Source organism: Aricia agestis, chromosome 10 (genome assembly GCF_905147365.1).
Source record: "Aricia agestis chromosome 10, ilAriAges1.1, whole genome shotgun sequence".
NCBI lineage: Eukaryota > Metazoa > Arthropoda > Insecta > Lepidoptera > Lycaenidae > Aricia > Aricia agestis.
Genome location: NC_056415.1, coordinates 9,938,562 through 9,959,670, shown reverse-complemented (window position 1 = coordinate 9,959,670; position 21,109 = coordinate 9,938,562). Strand labels below are relative to the sequence as shown.

Below are 21,109 nucleotides of genomic sequence, written 5' to 3'. Positions count from 1 at the left end.
GCGGAAGATTTATACGACTGAATCGGAATACTCGATCTAGTATAGTGAGAGGCGTGGACTGTGTTAGACGCTGTATTACTAAAAACAAACTAGGTATCGTAAGTACTTTTGGGTATTTCCTATGTCCTATCGGCAGATAGTTTCAAGAATTCTGAATTTAAAATATTATATTTAAAATTCTCGTGTCACAATGTTCATTCCCGTACTCCTCCGAAACGGCTTGACCGATTCTCATGAAATTTTGTGAGCATATTAAGTAGGTCTGAGAATCGGCCAACAATTTTCATACCAAAAATTATTTATATGGCAAAACAACGTTTGCCGGGACAGCTAGTATATTATAACTTAGACTCATCGGTACCTAACAATAATTTTTAATATGCTTTGAACGTTTGCTATTATGATTAAACACACACACACACACGTAGTTAAGTTAAATGTAAGAATAAATTGCTATAGAGAAGGCTATAGAATATTATAATATTATTAGTTGTTACTTTGTTACTCCATTGTTTGTGAGGGGGGGCCTGGGGTACCAATATACAGGCCTTGGCTTATTTTGGGCTCCATGTCTCCCACTAATTGCATAATATGTAATTTTTGGGAGACATAAACTTATTATTATTAACTTTTGTTATTGTGTTTATAATAATAATAATAAGTAAATAAATAATATTTTAAAATGTGAAGTTTAGCTAGTACCACAGAATAGATAATAGTAAAGTACTATTATAGTACTACTCGACCAAGCCAACTAGACGAAAGTCAAAGCTTGCACTCTCGCACTTACACACGTCGCTAGCAATGCATAAGTGCGAGAGAGCATGATTTGTTAGTCGTCTAGTTGGCTTGGTCGAGTAGTAAACATACTCGGTAGTTTGCCCTTGAAGCTAAGTATAACCGATAGCACAGCGGGGCTAAAATGGTCACATTTAGCAATTCCTCTCAATCAATTCAGCAAATGAATTGTCAAAACTGTCAAACTGACAAATGTCAATTCAGTACAAAAATACAGAAATGAATTGCAAGCAGAGTTGCATTTTACGGTTTTAGAAAAATGAATCATATTATGATTCATATCATGATTCTTTAAAGCGACCATTTTAGCCCCGCTGAATATATACGAATTATACGCCTAGAGCATCCTAGAGCAACGATCCTTCACTGAAAGGGATATAATATAATGTGTACAGTGTAGACTGTAGATATTATTTATTCTACAACAAGTTTAAATATGAATATTGAATAAGTTTTAATACCTACTTCAGGATGTAGAGTTGCACTTCTTTTAAAATGTTTGTACTATATAGTGCAAAACTCATATTAAGAATTTTATTATGTTATCGCGACTGCACTACCAAGCTTGATTAATCCTCCCTATGTTAAAATTTTATATATTTTTTATCATACATAATATATTTATTATTGAATTATATTTACTACTTTACAGATGGCACCAAAGTTTTATTCAGATGACCTGAGTCCCCCATGCAGGGCTGTGATGATGGCGTGCGAAGCTCTCAAAATCCCTGTTGAATACATCGACACAAAACTACTCAATAAGGAGCACATGAGTGAAGAATACCTGAAGGTGGGTTACTCAAAATCTTCTGCCTGGATTATGATCCATCCCCTATAATATAATGTTTGTTAAAAAAAAACAGCGGAATCGGTAATCAAAAAAAATCATAAATATAAAATATGAATGGTATCTATGCCTAGCAAAAAAGTAGCACTGCGGCGTGTGTGTAAACAGCCTTACGAATTTTCATGAGTTTTTTTTTTTTTCAGAAAAACCCAATGCACACAGTACCAATGCTCGAAGATGGTGACTTAGTGATTCACGACAGGTAAAAGATCATATTATAATTTTCTAATATTAAAATTACATTGTATATTATTTTACCGTAAAAATATAAAAATATTTTTAAATATAATTTATCTCCCTTTGTAAGCCCCATTTTTTTTTAAATCAAAGTTAGTTAACACTGCAGTACACGCGCCCCTTTTTTTACACGAGTACTCGCGTGGCCTACAATGGTAGGCCATCTAAATGTTAATTGTTTTCATAATATTTATTATTCAATTAAAATGACAAATAAAATAAAAAATATAATTAAATAGCTTACTTGAATAATCAAAAACTATTTAATTAATTATTAAATTACTGAAAAATCAACAAATTTGTGAATTTCTATGAAAATGTGACCAAAATCGTACTGATGAAATCAAACATGTGTATTCCTTACGTGAAAATAAAATAAGTTAGATTTTTGTTTGTTTTATGTTATTCAAGATTCGATCCTAGTTACAGGTCAGAATAAAACCAGAAATGATGAATCTATCACCACTTTCTTGGCGATCAAATTTGGGCTAACATGCAGCGTTGACATTGACACATACGTCTTATCAGTGGGGTTAAATTGTATTGGATTCTTAAAAAATCCTGAACTTTACTACATAAAATACTTATAAGTTTTTTTTTCTATTTATAAACTTAATTATTTTTATATTTTGATTATTTTTTTCTAAGAATAAACGCCCCTTAACTTCAGAAGTCACCGGATTAGCTCATTTTCATACAAGTATGACTACTATACTGGGGTTTACAAAACTTGTCAATATTTGTCACTTGTATTACTCTTGATCGCTTATTTAGTTACAGCAGCCAACTTAGATCGCAATTTTCCATTTCAAAATTCACATCAAAAGCTTGACGCGGTAATTAGACAACCGGCACAGATGGCCCTAACTTTCATTGGGAAAACTACAGAATAGTTTATTTATTGATTAATTAAATACTTAACACTAGTTTAATATGTAATTTTTTAATAATTTTCTAATTATATTTTTGCGATTTGGTGAGATTTACTATGTATCTGGTTAGTCATAATACGGTTACGACGTCAATCTGTAAAAAATTAAATTTTTAGTATTTGTAATCAAATTATCATAAATGCATTTTAGTAAAAATGCATAAAATATACAATCATAAACAATAAAAACGTACAAATCAATAATCAATAATTAAACAAAATATACATTGTCGAATTTAGTACACCAGTACTCGCGCGGACTACTATGGTAGTCCAGCGTTTTTGATGCTAAATATCTATAATTTCAATCGACTATCAGGTTACAGGAGATACTGAGGTTTTGTCAAATTTATAATTTATTTGAAATATGATGATATGTAGAGGATTACCTGGAATGGCAAGTTTCTAGCGAGCTTTACTGAAAAAATATCGCTGAAAAAGTGACCCTGGTCTACCATGGTACTTGGTAGTCCACGCGTGTACTGCAGTGTTAAAAGTACAAAGATTTTCATGTTTTAATTAATTATTTCGTTATTACAGTCACGTCATACTTACTTACTTGACTGAGAAATATGGAAAGACTGAACCTTGGTACCCTAAGGACTTGAAACAAAGAGCACTTGTTGATCAAAAACTTTATTTCGAGGCGCTTCTGTTCACCAGAGTGAGGGCCATCACTGTAAGTTATCATGTCAATATTTTGTACTCTTCTATTAAGAGGGCGAATAAAGTAAAAAGTATAAAGTCATTCTTCTCCCGATATATCTCGATAGCTTTTGAACTACATAAATACAAAACATGTTTAAAAATTCACTAGTACCGTACCTGGTTATTAGAATTTTATAATATAATTTATTAAAAGTAAAACTCAGTTGAATCAGGGCCGGATTTATATTATATGAGTATATACTATGCATTTTTTTATATTTATTTATTTATAACATGCTACATAGGCCCATACAATATATTATACCTTAATGACTAACATACATAATATACATACACTTAATATTAATAACTACACTTTATCACGAGTTATCGGCGACGTGATGCGCGCTTCATTCCGGAGTCTTCCCCGGAACCTTCGGTAGACCACATCAGTCGGCCAGAATTCCTCCGCTTCAAAGGTCGACAGAAGATGCGTCGAAACTCTCACCACAAAGGAACTGAAGTTGACCTTGTGGCGAGACTGCAGACGTTCGACCCTCAAGTGGAGGGATGTCTTCTTACTGATGTAGTTCACGACGTCCTCGACCTCCATGTACCAGTGCAGGCGAGATATGTACAGGGGCGTCGCGGGGCCCTCGCTCCGCAGACGCAGCTCAGGTACATAGGGCGCGGTGCCGCGATGGTTGCGGGCGGCGGGCTTCTTTTTCCTCTTATCCACCAGTATGAAGCCTCCCTTGCCAGGTCGAGAAGACTTACTATATAAGCTACTTTAATTTTGCAGCCCCTATGTATGAACTCTACCGTCATCCAAGGACGCTACCGTCCATAGGCCATGAGTCATGCCTAATATACTGCCTAATAATATACTGCCACCTACACTGCCTAATGCCTATACATAAATTCAGGGCTGAGTTGAATGCATTGTTTTCAAAAGAAATGAAAATATATTCGTGTAGATGCATCTTTGTGTTTTTTTGTATCGAGATATGTTTAAGATATCGTGTTTTCGCTAGCACAGACCCTTGTAAATATAATGTAGTATCTATATGTATTTAGGGTGTGGATGTAATATCTCTTGTTACATAGAGTTCATTGTCAAAGTAGCAGTACTGAAAGATGAGCTTCACGCATTTGCCCATAGTAAAAGAGCATTTTTTTGCGATTCGTATGGGCAAGCCAAGGCTTAAAGCTTGCCCATACAAATCGAAAAAAATGCTCTTTTATCACTGCTTCTGTCACAAAGAAATATGCACATTACACACCCTACAGTTTTATCACTTAGTTTTTTTACACCCTGTAAAACAGAAATACACTTTACACGATATGTTTTTTTTTATGAAATAAGAGAGCAAACGAGCAAACGGGCCACCTCGCAGCATCAGAAGACCTGCAGGTGCGTTGCCGGCCTTTTAAGAGAGAATAGGGTGATAGGGGAGGGTAGGGATGGGAAGGGAAGGGAAGGGAAGGGAATAGGGGAGGGTAGGGAAGGGAATAGGATAGGGGATTGGGCCTCCGGTAAACTCACTCACTCGGCGAAACACAGCGCAAGCGCTGTTTCACGCCGGTTTTCTGTGAGAACGTGGTATTTCCTCGATCGAGCGCCCCATTCGTGCCGAAGCATGACTCTCCCCAGATACTTATTGAATGTCGACGTTTCAGTACCCAGCAATGTTCGAGGGAGTAAGGGTTCCGTCCCAAAAAGTAATCAAGGCACTAGTTGAAATGTTCGAGTTCCTGGAACAATTTCTGTCCCGCACCAAATTCGTCGCCGGCGACCACATGACCATTGCTGATATCTCACTCATCGGAATATTGTCGACTGCCAACGATATTGTTCGAGTTGATGGGAAGAAGTGAGTAAAACATAATAGTACTAGCTGACCCAGCAAACTGTTTTGCCATATAAATTATTTCTAGTACCAATATAAAAAGTAGATAAAAACCTATTCTCAGGCCTAACGAATGTAGGTACATACAAAATTTCATTAAAATCGGTTGAGCCGTTTTGGAAGAGTCCGCGCACAAACACGTTGTGAGTTGTGACACGAGAATTTTATACATATACTAGCCGTTCCGGTGAACTTCGTGTCACTTTAAAACCTTCCCTGAATTTCTACAAATATTTTAAGACTAAAATTAGCCCAATCCGTTCAGCCGTTTTCGAGTTTTAGCGTAATTAACACAATTGAAAATCCATTTTTATTTAAACAATAGACTAGCTGTCCCGGCAAACGTTTCTTTGGCATATAATAAAGTATTTCGCCCGTATTATTTTATTGAAGTGACTAAATAAGTATGTCAGCATGACAACGTCCATCGCTATCCTGTCGCACAAACAATGGTCGCCGTCAGTCTCGAGTGTGTTATAATTTACTATTATTTATTCAACAAATGCACTTATCAATATAATAATTAGTACTCAGTAGCCGATTCTCAGACCCACTGAATATGCATATAAAATTTGGTTAAAATCAGTAAAGCCGTTTCGGAGGAGTACGCGGCCTAACACTGTGACACGAGAATTTTATATACAAAGATAAGATTGTACTTACTTACTTTTGGGAATTACGCAGAATCATCTGATTCTGCGTAATTCCCTGGACACAAATATTTCAAGACTAAAATTAGCCAAGTCGGTTCAGCCGATCCCGAGTTTTAGCTAGACTTAAAAAATTAAAAAACATAAAATAGGTTTCGAAAGAATGACAAAATGTGTGAACATTTTTTCAATCATTCTTTTTTTATTTCAGATTCCCGAAAACTGTAGCCTGGATGCAGGAGATGCAGAAACAATCATTCTACCAGAGCAAGAATATGGAAGGAAAGGAAAAACTGAAGGCCATACTGAATAACTTCCTCGATATAATTCACCGAATTGATATTAGTACATTAAAGTATAATATCGACACTGGAAAGTAAAAGTCACTAACCTCCAGTGAGGCAACTTTAGGAGAGATCGTTTTAAAGTTTTAATTTTTGGAAAAAAAATAATATCTTTACAATCTATTGACCGATTTTGGAATTTCCGAAACCCATTGGATGATTTTGTTATCATTTTTTGAAGCTAATACCCAATCTAATATCACATTAGTTTGGAAGATAAGCGGCGCTTCAGCGAATAGCAGTACTAACTTTAAAAATTTAGAGCCTGGAAAAGTCGCTAACCTCCAAAAAAGGAAAAGGTCATTTTTGCTGCGTACCATCACTTTATATATTTCTTAACAGTGATTTTTGCTTACCATCCATTATTGTCTCTTATCAGCTGGTACTTTATTCTTAACGTCCAAAATGAACCAACATGACCTGGTTAAATTAGCTAAAGTGCTTTAAGATATTTTGAAATGTAGTAATCGAATACTTAAGTACAAGCAATTCAATTAAATAACTGTTTCTTTTCTTAGCGACCTGAAAACAAATGAAATTTTTGACGTGTAATTTCCTGTTTTAGTCTTGTCGTCATTAACACATTTCTCGTCAACTGATTCGTTAACAGTACTTTTCGAAATATGCTTAGATGACGATGGTTTTCAAGGGGTAGATGATTTATTGACAGATGTTTCCGGTGACTCGTCAATTGACTCTTCATAGGCAGCTAGACCTTTACTTATCCTTGCAGGTGAAGATAGTTTAGAAGAAGTACTTGATTCTCTGTTATCTCCAAGATCGTATTTTCTTTTGGTACATGACTCTGTCCTTTGGTAACCTTTTTTTAAAAAAGTAAAAAAAAAGCACGTGGACCTTATACATTTAATTTATTAAGTCAATATACTTTTTACTTACATTTTACTCAAAGAATTATTTTTTATGAAATAAGGGGGCAAACGAGCAAACGGGTCACCTGATGGAAAGCAACTTCCGTCGCCCATGGACACTTGCAGCATCAGAAGAGCTGCAGGTGCGTTGCCGGCCTTTTAGGTCTTTTAGGCCTTTGGGAATAGGGTAATAGGAGAGGGTAGGGATGGGAATAGGGTAGGGGATTGGGCCTCCGGTAAAGGCACTCACTCGGCGAAACACAGCGCAAGCGCTGTTTCACGCCGGTTTTCTGTGAGAACGTGGTATTTCTCCGGTCGAGCAGACAGATTCGTGCCGAAGCATGGCTCTCCCACGTAAATGATATTTTTTTTATTATAGTCAAAGAAAAGGGTTAGGACAATGCAGGCTGATCACCTGATTGTCTGACAAGTAAGATGATCCATGCGTCGGATGGGCATGTAAAAAGTCGGTCCTGCGCCTGATCTCTCGCCAGTCGTGACGGTCGTCCGTGTCACTGGGTTATGAGAGTAAAGGAATAGAGAGTGCTCTTGTGTACTGCGCACACACTTGGGCACTATAAAATTACTCTTGCGTAGCTGTCCTGGTTTCAATGAAACCGGCAACCGTCACCGAAACCGGTGTGGGAGCTATTATTATTATTTTTAGTAAAACCTGAAAACCTGGAGCCACTAAGAGAGTTACTAGTGCTGCAAGTCTATAAACTGTGCACTATATATATATATATATATATATATATATATATATATATATATATATATATATATATATATATATATATATATATATTCAGGTATGCTGCAGGTGCGTTGCCGACCTTTTAAGAGGGAATAGGGTAATAGGGGAGGGTAGGGATGGGAAGGGAAGGGAATGGGGTAGAAGATTGGGCCTCCTCGATGTTCGAGCGCCTACCGTTTCTAAATAGCTGATACAATATAAATATTAATAAAAATACGAAAGAGTATATCTAAATCAAATTATGTCCTATTTGAATAGATTGAGATTAAATTTGGAGTGACGACACTTTGAGTCCCGGAAAAAGATATACTTTGAGTCCCGGAATAAGATAGCTGTTTTTATTACACTATAATAATCTTACGTGCTAGGGTTCGAGGATTTGGAGAGAAAGACCTGCTGACTCTCTTGAAGACTTTATTCACTAAGTCTAGGTCACACAAGCACACACTAGGTCCAAACACTTAGCACTAAGTCCAAACACTAATCACTAGGTCCAATCACTAAGCACTATCACTATCCTAAGTCGTAACCAAGTCGCAGGTTTCACTGGTTCACTCACTATTGATCACTTGTTGTCACTCCGAAATCGCCTCGAATATCGCTCAGATCGAACTGAATCGCCGGGCCGTCTACCTGCGGCTTTTTATATGGCGAGACGAATTCCAGAAAGTTCCCGATTCATGTAAACAAGTAAACAAGTATGGGAACTTTCTAGGAGGCTCGAGCATGTACCACCTAGCGCCATCTAGTTTCGAGGAGGGGATTTATGTGTAGTGTGTCCCCTGATCAGTTTCGCTAGTTTGCCGCTAGATGGCTCTGTGCGTCCGTAACAATAATATTATTAGGGGTTTACACATGACACATGTATTACGAATTTAAAAATAATTGAAAACAAGGGCATTAAAGTACCCTTGTTTAGTATAACGTGTTATGTAATAAAAAGTAACAAACCTTTACATATTCTTATTTCAAATTCTCTTTACCCAAGACGTCGACAGTGATGTATTCGATTGGAATTTGTAGTTCACAGATCATCATTACGGCACGGCAGAGTGGGCTCAGGTCAATAGAATAATATAGTTTTGGGGCCACCTGAATACACACAAAATATGTATCCCCGAAAGAACTAAAGTAAGATATTAATAATTTGTTATTTGTAGCATAAAATCAAATTGTTATAAAAATCATAAATCTAAAAATCACAAAAAAATAAAATAAAAGAAAAACTTATAATTCTCAAATAAGTAATCGCAATTGATTTGTTGTGAAGCTTACTGAAAACTCTACTGGAATCTATTCAGAATGAAAATCCTTCGCTTAAATGCATATATTTTCACAATAACTCATATGAGTAAACGAGTCGCAGAGTTATGATTGTAATGATTTAAAATACAAATACTTCGATATTTTATGACTGGAATGACACAACGGTTTTTTATTTGCAAATGAAAATCATGAGTTTTTCTATAATTTTTCGGATGTAGAGGGATTTCCCCGTTGATAACTGCGCGCGAGCGTGCTTAATGCTAATCCTTTTGTCGATTATCAATAATTTCATCACTCTAAAAATACATAGCTACAAGGATCTTATTGCAACTGGAAACTGCAATACTGCAACTGCAACTGGAACTTTATCAAAGAAAGCAAGACATTGTCCTGGGAGCAAGAACGCGAAACCAATGTGAAACAGTATGACTTTTAAAAATGTGGCGGTGGCCTGTCATGAATTTCGTAAGCCAAGTGGCTTTTAGAACTGTACTATATTATATACACTATGGTGTTACTATGATGTTGCTCTATTTTGCGCCAAAAGAAAGTGGAGCTTGATTACTGATAACCTGCTACATAACTACCACTAAGAATAATATTCATCAAGACGTTTTTCGTGGTTGCAATCTTTATGATTATACCAATTCAATTTATTGAGGATCGATATCGTGAAACACACATCAATAAGACAGCAGAAAGTATAGTTTGCTGTTATTTTACTTACTTATTTCTTAAATATTTGCTCTTTTATGGGAATGCCTCGGCATTTAAACCAAGCTCCTACAAGTTTGAAATATACATTTTGCATATACATACTTGTTTTATTTAATTAGATATTTTTAGGCGTTCAAAAAATCGGAATCGGAAAATTTTGGTAGAAAATTATTGGTACTGTATATGAAAAGAAAAATCCTGGATTAGATGAAACGGTGATAATTGGTGCATTTATTATCGGCACCATCGGAAAAGTCTCCAAAAAACGAATTAATTGTAGTATTAAGTGACTTTTGATTATGCATATTTTGTGCCGACCATTTTTCGTGCAGATTTGCATGTGTCAGAAATTGCTTAGGCTTGCAAATTAAGAGTATTGTATAAATCATAAACACCAGTAATAAGACATGATTTATTACACTAGTAAATACAATACAAACACTTTAATACTTTACAAGTACAATTCACTTAGCTTTTCCTCATTTTCATAAGCAATCAGAACAACTTTTCTGAAAAACCAATTATTAAGCTGAAAAGAACAGATATTAACACTTTGATTTTAGCCAAAAGGCCTAGAAGCGTTTAAACCAATAAAATACTTTAAATACTTAACTTATAACGATCTTTGTTCGAAGTACTCGGAGCCAATTCATATTGACAGGAGGCAGAGTGACAAGACTTACGGCAAAAGAGAGAGAGTGAGCCCCCTCCATCAAACAACCCGCTTTATATATGTTACGCTCAAAGACCGAAATCGCTCAATGAGCGAAAAAATGGCTCACAACGCGTTGTGGTCACAGTGAAACAGCCACCATGCGAAATTCGCGTCGTGGCTCTAATGAAAACGGCCACGACGCGTTCTGGCAATCACCAAAAGACCATAACGCGAAATTCGTATCGTGGCTGATATGCTATTCGTTTTTCTTGATTTGTTCTTGATTGATTAATCGTCCATAGGTATGGAAGATTATATTTAAATTACCACGCGTACTACAAAATATTTTTTCTTCTACTTAATCACTGCATAACGTGTTTTTCATTATTATTTGAAAATATCCATAGTTCCATAATATCCGTGCTAATATTATTACTGTCTGCCTGTCTGGCGCAACGTGTTATTGTTTGTTGTTGTAGTTTTTTTTAATATAAGGTAATCTAATTCTAATAAATTATAAAAATTTAAATGAGGATTTGAATGAGGAAAAGCTAAGTGAATTGTACTTGTAAAGTATTAAAGTGTTTGTATTGTATTTACTAGTGTAATAAATCATGTCTTATTACTGGTGTTTATGATTTATACAATACTTTTAATTTGCAAGCCTAAGCAATTTCTGACACATGCAAATCTGCACGAAAAATGGTCGGCACAAAATATGCATAATCAAAAGTCACTTAATACTACAATTAATTCGTTTTTTGGAGACTTAAATAAATGCACCAATTATCACCATTTCATCTAATCCAAGATTTTTCTTTTCATATACAGTACCAATAATTTTCTACCAACATTTTCCGATTCCGATTTTTTGAACGCCTAAAAATATCTAATTAAATAAAACAAGTATGTATATGCAAAATGTATATTGCAAACTTGTAGGAGCTTGGTTTAAATGCCAAATTCGGTATATCTAGCTTGTGCTTATTCCTAGTGTTCTGTGAAATTGAAAACCAAATCTAAACTAAAACGCGAAGTGAGAGTACGTTTCATCTGTTTCTTCACTCGACTATTGGTCGCAGCGTGATCTTATAATATTATGGTCTAAAGTCTAAAGTCTTCCTCGATAAATAAGAGTACCCAAGACAAAAACTGACCAGTGTTCTACAAATTCTTCAGCTTTATAATAAATATATAGGTAACTCAGGGGTGGCTAACCGGTCGATGTTAGTCCAGTCGATAGTGGCCAGGCAAAAAACATAAATAATTAGACCAGACTGGCTACTAAAAATGGTCAAATTAAAAAATACATGATTGTGTACTAAACTACGGATGTTTCATTTAAGATATCAAGAATTATGTAGGTACTTGGTAGATCGCACTGGGTTTCGTTAGTAAACAGTAGATCTTAGGTCTAATCAAGTTGGCCACCCCTGAATTATAGCTAACTAGCTGTTTGACAGAGGTGACCGACTTTGCTCGGCATTCGATAAAACACGAATAAAATGACATTTTCTAAAAATGATTCCTAGCTAGATCGATTTATCGCCCCCGAAACCCCTAAAACAAAATTTCATGAAAATCGTTGGAGCCGATTCCGAGATTCCAATCAAGTATAAATTATAATATATATACAGGTGTAACAAAAATAAGTGATAATACTTTAGGGTGTGTACGTGTTCCTTGTAGAGAGTTCCCTGTGAAAGTAGCAGCGCTGAAAGACGAATTTTTTTTTTCACTTTTGTATTGTAATTTTTTTCTCTACAAGGAACACGTACACACCCTAAAGTATTATCACTTATTTTTGTTATATTATATATATATATATATATATATATATATATATATATATATATATATATATATATATATATATATATATATACAAGGTGTAACAAAAATAAGTGTTATTTAAAATAATATAATAATTGTAAATTAAAATTTTAATATTTAAATAATATTTAATCAAAACGACGGGGCAACTTAAAATACTTTATGTTAAGAAACTAGCTTTTGCCTGCGGCTTCGCCCGCGTGGAATTCTGAGACCGACATAATTTCAGGAAAAATAAAATCATTATGTGCGTCCTAAATCCTACTATAATTCATGGTCTACCCATATGCCAACGGTTTCCCTGATTACGAGTTTTCGATGAGGTTGCGTGCGGCGTGCCTTGAATCCTGAATCCAGGGCCCCGTAAGGGCTACTGGCGCCTGTGTGCGAAAAAAGGATTTTGGCGCCCCTTTGGCGCGCATTGCACACAATGCACATATGGTAACGGGGGCCCTGCCTGAGTCCTACTGACGCCAGTTTAATAATTTTACCAATTTCTTAGAAACTCACAAAACTGCTAGTAATAATTTACAATTATTTGCTCAGTATCTGTTATTTTTAAAAACCATGATTTGCCATAAAAGTACATTACATAGTCATAGTGAATCATGAATGAATATTGATATTTTAATGGTATGTATAGTGCATACTTAATTGCGATAAGCGACTTGTCTAATCATAATTATATTATACTCTTGCGGAAAATTTATACGACTGAATCGGAATGCTCAATCTAGTATTGTGAGAGGCGTGGACTGTGTTAGACGCTGTATTACTAAAAACAAACTATCGTAAGTACTTTTGGGTATTTCCTATGTCGTATATTATATTTAATCAGCCGATAGTTTCAAGAATTTTGAATTTAAAATAATTATAATTTAGATTCATCGGTACCTAACAATAAATTTTAATATGCTTTGAACGTTCGCTATTATGATTGAAAGCATAGATTTATAACTCTTGTAATTGTGTTTATAATAATAATAAGGAATAACATTGCGAACAAATAAAATACTAAAACATAATATTTTGAATGTGAAGTTTAGCTAGTACCCAAGTCCACAGAATAGATAATAGTTAAGTACTAGTACTACTCGACCAAGCCAACTAGACGAATGTCAAAGCTTGCTCTCTCGCACTTACGCACGTCGCTAGCAATGCATAAGTGCGAGAGAGCATGATTTGGCAGTCGTCTAGTTGGCTTGGTCGAGTAGTAAACATACTCGGTAGTTTGCCCTTGAAGCTAAGTATAGCCGATAAGCGAATTATACGCCTAGAGCATCCTAGAGCAACAATCCTTCACTGAAAGGGATATAATAATATTATGTGTACAGTGTAGATATCTTAGATCGACGATGCAATATATTATATTATTGTATAATATTTTAATTATAATAAGTATATATGCTAAAATATAGGATAATTTAAAAATATAATTTTACAGACCAAATTATTGTATTCATAACAATTCTTTTTGTTCCATTTTGCGCACAGTCCTTCATAAGTTCTATAAGTACGATATAAGTAGGATTTTTATTATTCACTAGCTGTTGCCCGCGACTTCGTCCGCGTCAGCAAAATGTGATAAAAAAAGAAAATGAAAAAGAGAGAAATTTTCCCTTTCCTTACCCTAATAGTAAAAATGGGACCTTGTTAAGTAGTTGATCTGGTCACTTTTCATGAACTTTGTAGATAAAAACGCCAATACTGTATAGAAAATCTTAAGGATAACGAATAAGAGAAAAAATATTATTTTTAAACAAAAATTGTTTAAAGCCTTTAAACTTAAAATAAAAAATAAAAAAAATAAAATAATAATAATTCCTCTTATGATTTAAAGTTTGTCTTACTTAATTATATTGGAGAACACCGCATCAAATATTTGGTAGTTTATGTCGATTAACTACAGTCAGATCAATTTTTTTATGAAATATTGGGGCAAACGAGCAAACGGGTCACCTGATTGAAAGCAACTTCCGTCGCCCGTGGACACACGTAACATCAGAAGAGCTGCAGGTGCGTTGCCGACCTTTTAAGTGGGAATAAGATTACAGGGTAGGGGAGGAAGAGAATAGGGAAGGGAAGGGTAGGGAATTGGGCCTCGGGTAAACTCACTCACTTGGCGAAACACAGCCCAAGCGCTGTTTCACGCCGGTTTTCTGTAAGCCCGTAGTATTTTTCGGGTCGAGCTAGCTCATTCGTGCCGAAGCATGGCTCTACCACTTAAAATATATGTATAATTTTTTTTTTTATGTTACACTTTGTATTAATTAGCAATAACTCTGATGGCTTCTGAATGTAAGTATAATATTTCTAATTAAGTATTATAATTGGACGCAGTTAAGTGTGTAAGCCAAATAATATATATGATCCCAAAGAAAAAATACGTATTAAGTTATGAATGCAGTTATGAAGTCATGTTCTTTATATATAATTTCTAAATGATGTTCTCTGTTTTTCTTAATCTAACAAGACTGCATTCATAACTCGAGAAAAAACTTACTTACTTAATACAGAAATATTTAACAGCGACCATAATAATATAATGTGCAGTGAACTCTATTAATAATAACTAGCTATTTGACCGAGCTTTGCTCGGTATTCGATGAAACACGAATAAAATGACATTTTCTAAAAATGATTCCTAGCTAGATCGATTTATCGCCCCCGAAACCCCCTGTATACTCATGAAAATCGTTGGAGCCGATTCCGAGATTCCAATTATATATATATATGTCGTAGGATGATTTGATAAATCCGTGTTTTCGCGAAATCCCTAGAATTTTCGCGAAAATTCGATTTATCAAATCATCCTACGACATCGTAGGATGATTTGATAAATCGAATTTTCGCGAAAATTCTAGGGATTTCGCGAAAACACGGATTTATCAAATCATCCTACGACATATACAAGAATTGCTCGTTTAAAGATATAAGATTTGTTTCAGATGACACTAAAACTGTACATTTTAGAAGGTAGCCCGGCGTCACGGTCTGTGTTGATGCTGGCTGATATTCTCAATATTACGCTGGATATTATTGACGTAGACTATTTTGGAAAGCAGCATTTGACGCCAGAGTTTCGTAAGGTACTCTAATTCTATATAAAGTTGAAGTTGACTTTTATAATATAAGTTTTATAATCTTTCTGATTATAAGCTCTTTACTCAAAAACATAAGTTTTTATGCCACAGCTTTTTTTCTTAAGTGTCAGTAGTTTATCTATTTCGTCGAGACGCCAGTTTCTAAAGTAGGTAACATACTGAATACTACATAGGTTATACTTTATAGCATTTTTTTAACAATACTAAGTCTTGCTTACAATAAAATATATTATATTGATCATTTTATATAGGTAGAGTATGTTGTATCGTTATTTTTTCAGATAAATCCACTTCATACAATACCTGTACTCGTAGATGGAGATTTAACTTTACATGACAGGTTAGTGTTAAAATATTTACTATTTATATAGGTATAATCTACTAGTTGTCCCTAATTATTGTCGTATAGTTACGAACTGAAATAATAGGGAATTTCGTGTCATTTAAGAAACGATATCAAAAGTAACTATTAGGTTCATATTCATTGCCTTCTATACCTACACACTACACAGTTTCCTTCTCCGATACATTGGAAAATCGGCATAACGGGCAAGGACAAACCTTGTAGTAAGCAATAAGAGTGTGGATCTTCTAATGAGAAACCAACCCCAGTAAGCTGTCAATTAATGAACAATATAAAAGTATATGATATTATAAATGTATAGACAATATGTATAGTGAAATAAACTATCGTAATAATTATGTCGTATCGTAATAACTATCGTAATATTAATGTAAATGCCATGCCACTGCTATTGATCATAAATTACAAAACAAAGTGATGCTTCCCACTCAATTGTACGGAATTATTTAGTAGATAAATAATTTAGCAATACACAAATCGCACCGAATACTCCGCGCTATTCATTGTATATTGGAAAAGTCTGAGATAAATATAGTAATATTAAATTGTTTTAATGTTAAGAATAAACAGTAAGGAAAAAGGTATACATTAATTGTAATAAAATTATGTATTAAAATTCTAAAATATTATGACATGTAAGCAGTAAAAACAACCAGTTTAAAAGAATTGTAATAATTAAAATGTGAAAAGAAATGGAATATTATAATATTAAGATTAAAAGATATGTGATAGAAATAGACGATAAAGAAAATAAATGTAAAAGATACTAGCAGAAAACATAAAGTAATTATGTAAAATAGAATCATTAACATAAACTGTAAAAACCTTTTTGTAATAAAACGTAAAAACTGTTTGGATATAACGAAGCATGTAAAGAATTGTCTCTTCCCTTCGGAAGGGGGAACAAGAGGTCCCATAGTAGGGGCCGCATAAAAAAAAAACCCAGTAAGCTGACCTAGGCTCAGAGTAGGGGGCAGGGGCACATATTGTGTTCTTTTTTTATGAAATAAGGGGGCAAACGAGCAAACGGGTCACCTGATGGAAAGCAACTTCCGTCGCCCATGGACACACGCAACATCAGAAGAGCTGCAGGTGCGTTGCCGGCCTTTTAAGAGGGAATAGGATTACAGGGTAGGGGAGGTAAGGAAGGCAATAGGGAAGGGTAGGGAATTAGGCCTCGGTAAACTCACTCGGCGAAACACAGCGCAAGCGCTGTTTCACACCTTCACTGTAATAATTATAAAACTGGTAAAATTGTATCTGTAAAATATTCTTGTATTTTCTAACTAATATATATTTACACTTTAACTTCAGTGTCTCATTACAATTAGTACTACCACGACAAATTTTCAACATCGAGTTTCGTATTAAACTCAGCAGCTTTTGCATGAAAGCGGATATTTGTACATCAATACATTCTCAGAATGTAGACTTTTAGTTATGTTTGACTTCCAATATTCTTTTGTCGACAGTCACGTTATCCTGACGTACCTAACGGAAAAATATGGCCGGGACCACTCTCTGTACCCGAAGGACGTAAAACAAAGAGCACTGATCGATCAGAAACTATACTTCGATACACTCATTTTTAGGCGGATGAGGAACGTCACGGTGAGTAAAAGACTATTGTAAATATTTGCTGTTTAAACAATATACAGTTAATTATTGTTCAACTGCTTTCCAAAAATAAAGGTGCAACTGAACCCTTCTAAGTCTCTAAGCACACCTACCTCTTTTTGACGTGGGAGAGCCATGCTTCGGCACGAATGGGCCGACTCGACCGGAGAAATACCACGTTCTCACAGAAAACAGGCGTGAAACAGCGCTTGCGCTGTGTTTCGCCGAGTGAGTTTACCGGAGGCCCAATCCCCTTCCCTACCCTCCCCTATTACCTTCCCTTCCCATCCCTACCCTCCCCTATTCCCTCTTAAAAAGCCGGCAACGCACCTGCAGCTGTTCTGATGTTGCGAGTGTCCATGGGCGACGGAAGTTGCTTTCCATCAGGTGACCCGTTTGGTCGTTTGCCCTTATTTCATAAAAAAAAAAAACACCAGACCGAAAATACGCGGCCGAAGTTTGGCAAGTTCGGCATTCGGATTACGCCTGCAATGTACTTATTTAAAATTACCGATGACACACCATGCCGAAATTCCGTCGCGTTAGGTATATTGTATGCGTTTGACATTTCTGACGTAATCATGCGGAATTTCCGCCGCGGAAATTCCGCATAGTGTGTTTACACTAAAGCTTAGGCCAAACCTACGCGAACAGGCGTCTGCGAAGCGGAGCGTCAAGTTGTCAAATGTGTGTTTTGTATACAAAAAACATAAAAAACACATTTGACAACTTGACGCTTCGCTTCGCAGACGCCTGTTCGCGTAGGTTTGGCCTAAGCTTTATTCTGCCACCACCAACTGCCGCTCTGTCACTAATATAATATTATGTACCATAAAGAAAATAATTATTGATTCCTATGCAGTTGACATTGACAGACTAACGTCATTTGGTCGGATCATGTCAATTCAATGTTGTGATCCATCTGCCAAGGAATCAACTTCTCTGATAGTACCAGGTTTTTTAATAGCAACGAAATCTGAAACTATAGGATAGTGCAACTTCTGTTGCAAGATTTTTCATCTTATATTGTTTATACTACTACCGCTACCATGATTAAAATAAAAACTCGTAATATTATAGTTTGTTCATAAACAATAATTATTGTCGAGTGATATTAACAAAAACTTGTCGTATTTAACTTGTATTTTCTTATGATTACATATTTTGATATTATATTTCTTCAGGCACCAGCTATCGAGGATGGTGTACGACGACCAACAGAAAAACTATTAATAGAACTACAAGAGACCTACAATTTTACAGAAGAGTTCCTTTCAAATACAAAATACATAGCTGGAGAAAGCTTGACTCTTGCAGATTTGTCTGTTGGCGCAACAGTATCTACCATTGACAGACTCGTACCTTTAGACGCTAAAAAGTAAGTATTTCCAATGTAAATATCCTACTAATATTATAAAGGTGAAAGTTTGTTTGGATGTATGGATGTGTGGATGTATGGATTTTTGTTACTCTTTCACGCAAAAACTACTGAACGGATTTTAATAAAACTTTACAATAATATAGCTTATACATCAGAATAACACATAGGCTAGATTTTAACCGGCTTTCAAAATTGTTATTATGTTCGTTTTCTTATGTTCAACGATTACTCCGCCGTTTGTTAACCGATTTTCAAAATTTTTCTTTTGGTACATAGGGTATCATCCCAATTTGGTATTATATTCACAAAAGTGGTGATCTGATGAAGGATCCATAAGCAATAGAGGGAACTCCTCGACATTTATAGGGAACATGTGGTGACTTCGGTTTCGTGAGAAGTATTCTAAGCATATGCTACCAACAAGTGAGATTTTGCACCGAGGTATACCTGGTATACCGTGGTTCGGAAGGTGCTGAGAGAACTCCTGATTCTTTATAGATACAAGTTTGGGAGTTTCGGCGTTGTTTTAAGATCAGAAAGCATATGCTACTATGCAAATTACATTCATCATCAACATCATCATCATCATCACTACCATATTATACCATGTTATTGGTACTTTTCATAGTCTTTTAGATCCAGACTCGAGTTTGTCAAGCGATAATTTAAATAAATATATACCTACCTAATATTATAAACCTGAAGAGTATGTTTGCTTGAACGCGTTTATCTCAGGAACTACAGGTCCGATTTAAAAAAATTATTTCAGTATTAGATAGCTCATTTATCGAGTAAGATAGGCTAAGACTAATACGACCGAAGAAACTCAGAAAAATGTGGGAAAAACGGGGGAAATATTAGAAATTACGAACTACTGGAGCAATTTTTATGGCAATATTTAGCACAGATATAGAGTAGACCAAGTGAAGAGAGTAGGGACATAAGAGCTATTTTTATGGGAAAATGTACGGTTTCCGTAAAATTCCTAATTTACGCGGGCGAAGCCGCGCGGGACATCTAGTAATAATTATAATTGTACTATCATATCAGGGAAGTTGATTCCTAGGCAGATGTCGGACCTAAGTAATTTGGTCGCGTTAAGTCTAACCCATCCGAGCGATCACAGCTAACATCGAATAATTGATAAAAGCCGACCAAATAAATTAGGTTTGTCAACTGCCGTGCCTGCCTAGCACACGCCAACGAGATATCTCACTCTCGAGATAATTAAAAACTACTCGTCTCAAACTGTCAAAATCTCGACATTATCTCGACAAAACTCTATGAAAATGTGTTATTTCGATGATAGATCTACGCGAGAAAAATGTTTGTCATGCTAGGGTCAATAGAGATGAAGAGACAAACCATCAAACATCGAGAAAACATGTACAGTGAGATATCTCGTTGGCGTATGCTAGGCAGGCTGGAATCAATTTCCTCGATGGTACATGCTATTTACTACTATTGGAACAGCTATTACTATCCATAATAATATTGTGAATGTGAATGTGTGCCAGTCTGTCTGTCTGTTACCTCTTTACGCCCAAACTGCCGATTTTATTGAAATTTTATTTGAGACATTTGGGCCCCGGGAAAGAACACAGCTGATACCTTTTCTCTGCAAAAAAGTACAGTTTCCGCGCAATAAACAGATTTTGGTGAAATGGAGTTGCGGGCTTCATCTTAGTAGTAAAGTTACATAGGGAAAAGTGTGTCTGATTAGGTTACCTCTTTTTTCGTATGAAGATACTTTCAGTCTCTGGAAATGACATAATTTGTGGGTTAAGTACCTAAAATTGTTATTAATAAACTAATAATGAACTTTTCTTTACAGGTACCCAAAAACCCACGCTTGGTTTAAAACATTGGAACAACAATCTTTCTATCAAAAATGTAATAAAAAGGGTTTGGAGCAAGTAGCCGCAGTACTTAAAAATTATTTAGATTTATAATTATAAAATATTTAATGCTTTTCTCTAGGCACTGTAACTTTGCTTAATTTATTATTAAAATAATTATACTGTTTGTTACATTTTCGTAAGCACTTTTATCATATTTTAAACCGTACATAACTTTATGTTACTTTAGTGTCAAATAGATTTAAAAGGTTGTAATTGCCTACTACTAGGACAAACTTGTCAACATCATGCACCAATACTATATTATTATTACAACGGC

The 21,109-nt window shown here is 35.2% G+C and overlaps 1 protein-coding gene and 1 pseudogene across 1 annotated transcript; one reads left to right on the top strand and one right to left on the bottom strand.

Annotated features, from left to right (window-relative positions):
- LOC121731203 lies at window positions 1–20,899 on the top strand. Its single transcript, XM_042120558.1, has 12 exons — window positions 1–98; window positions 1,451–1,591; window positions 1,792–1,850; window positions 3,357–3,495; window positions 5,145–5,338; window positions 6,236–6,400; window positions 10,639–10,675; window positions 15,414–15,554; window positions 15,851–15,909; window positions 17,406–17,544; window positions 18,735–18,928; window positions 20,766–20,899. Exons 2-12 carry the CDS (start codon window positions 1,451–1,453, stop codon window positions 20,881–20,883), a joined length of 1,386 nt encoding a protein of 461 aa, XP_041976492.1. The 5' UTR covers window positions 1–98; the 3' UTR covers window positions 20,884–20,899.
- Window positions 10,446–10,560, bottom strand: LOC121731448 (annotated as a pseudogene).
- Window positions 20,900–21,109: the final 210 nt, after the last annotated feature.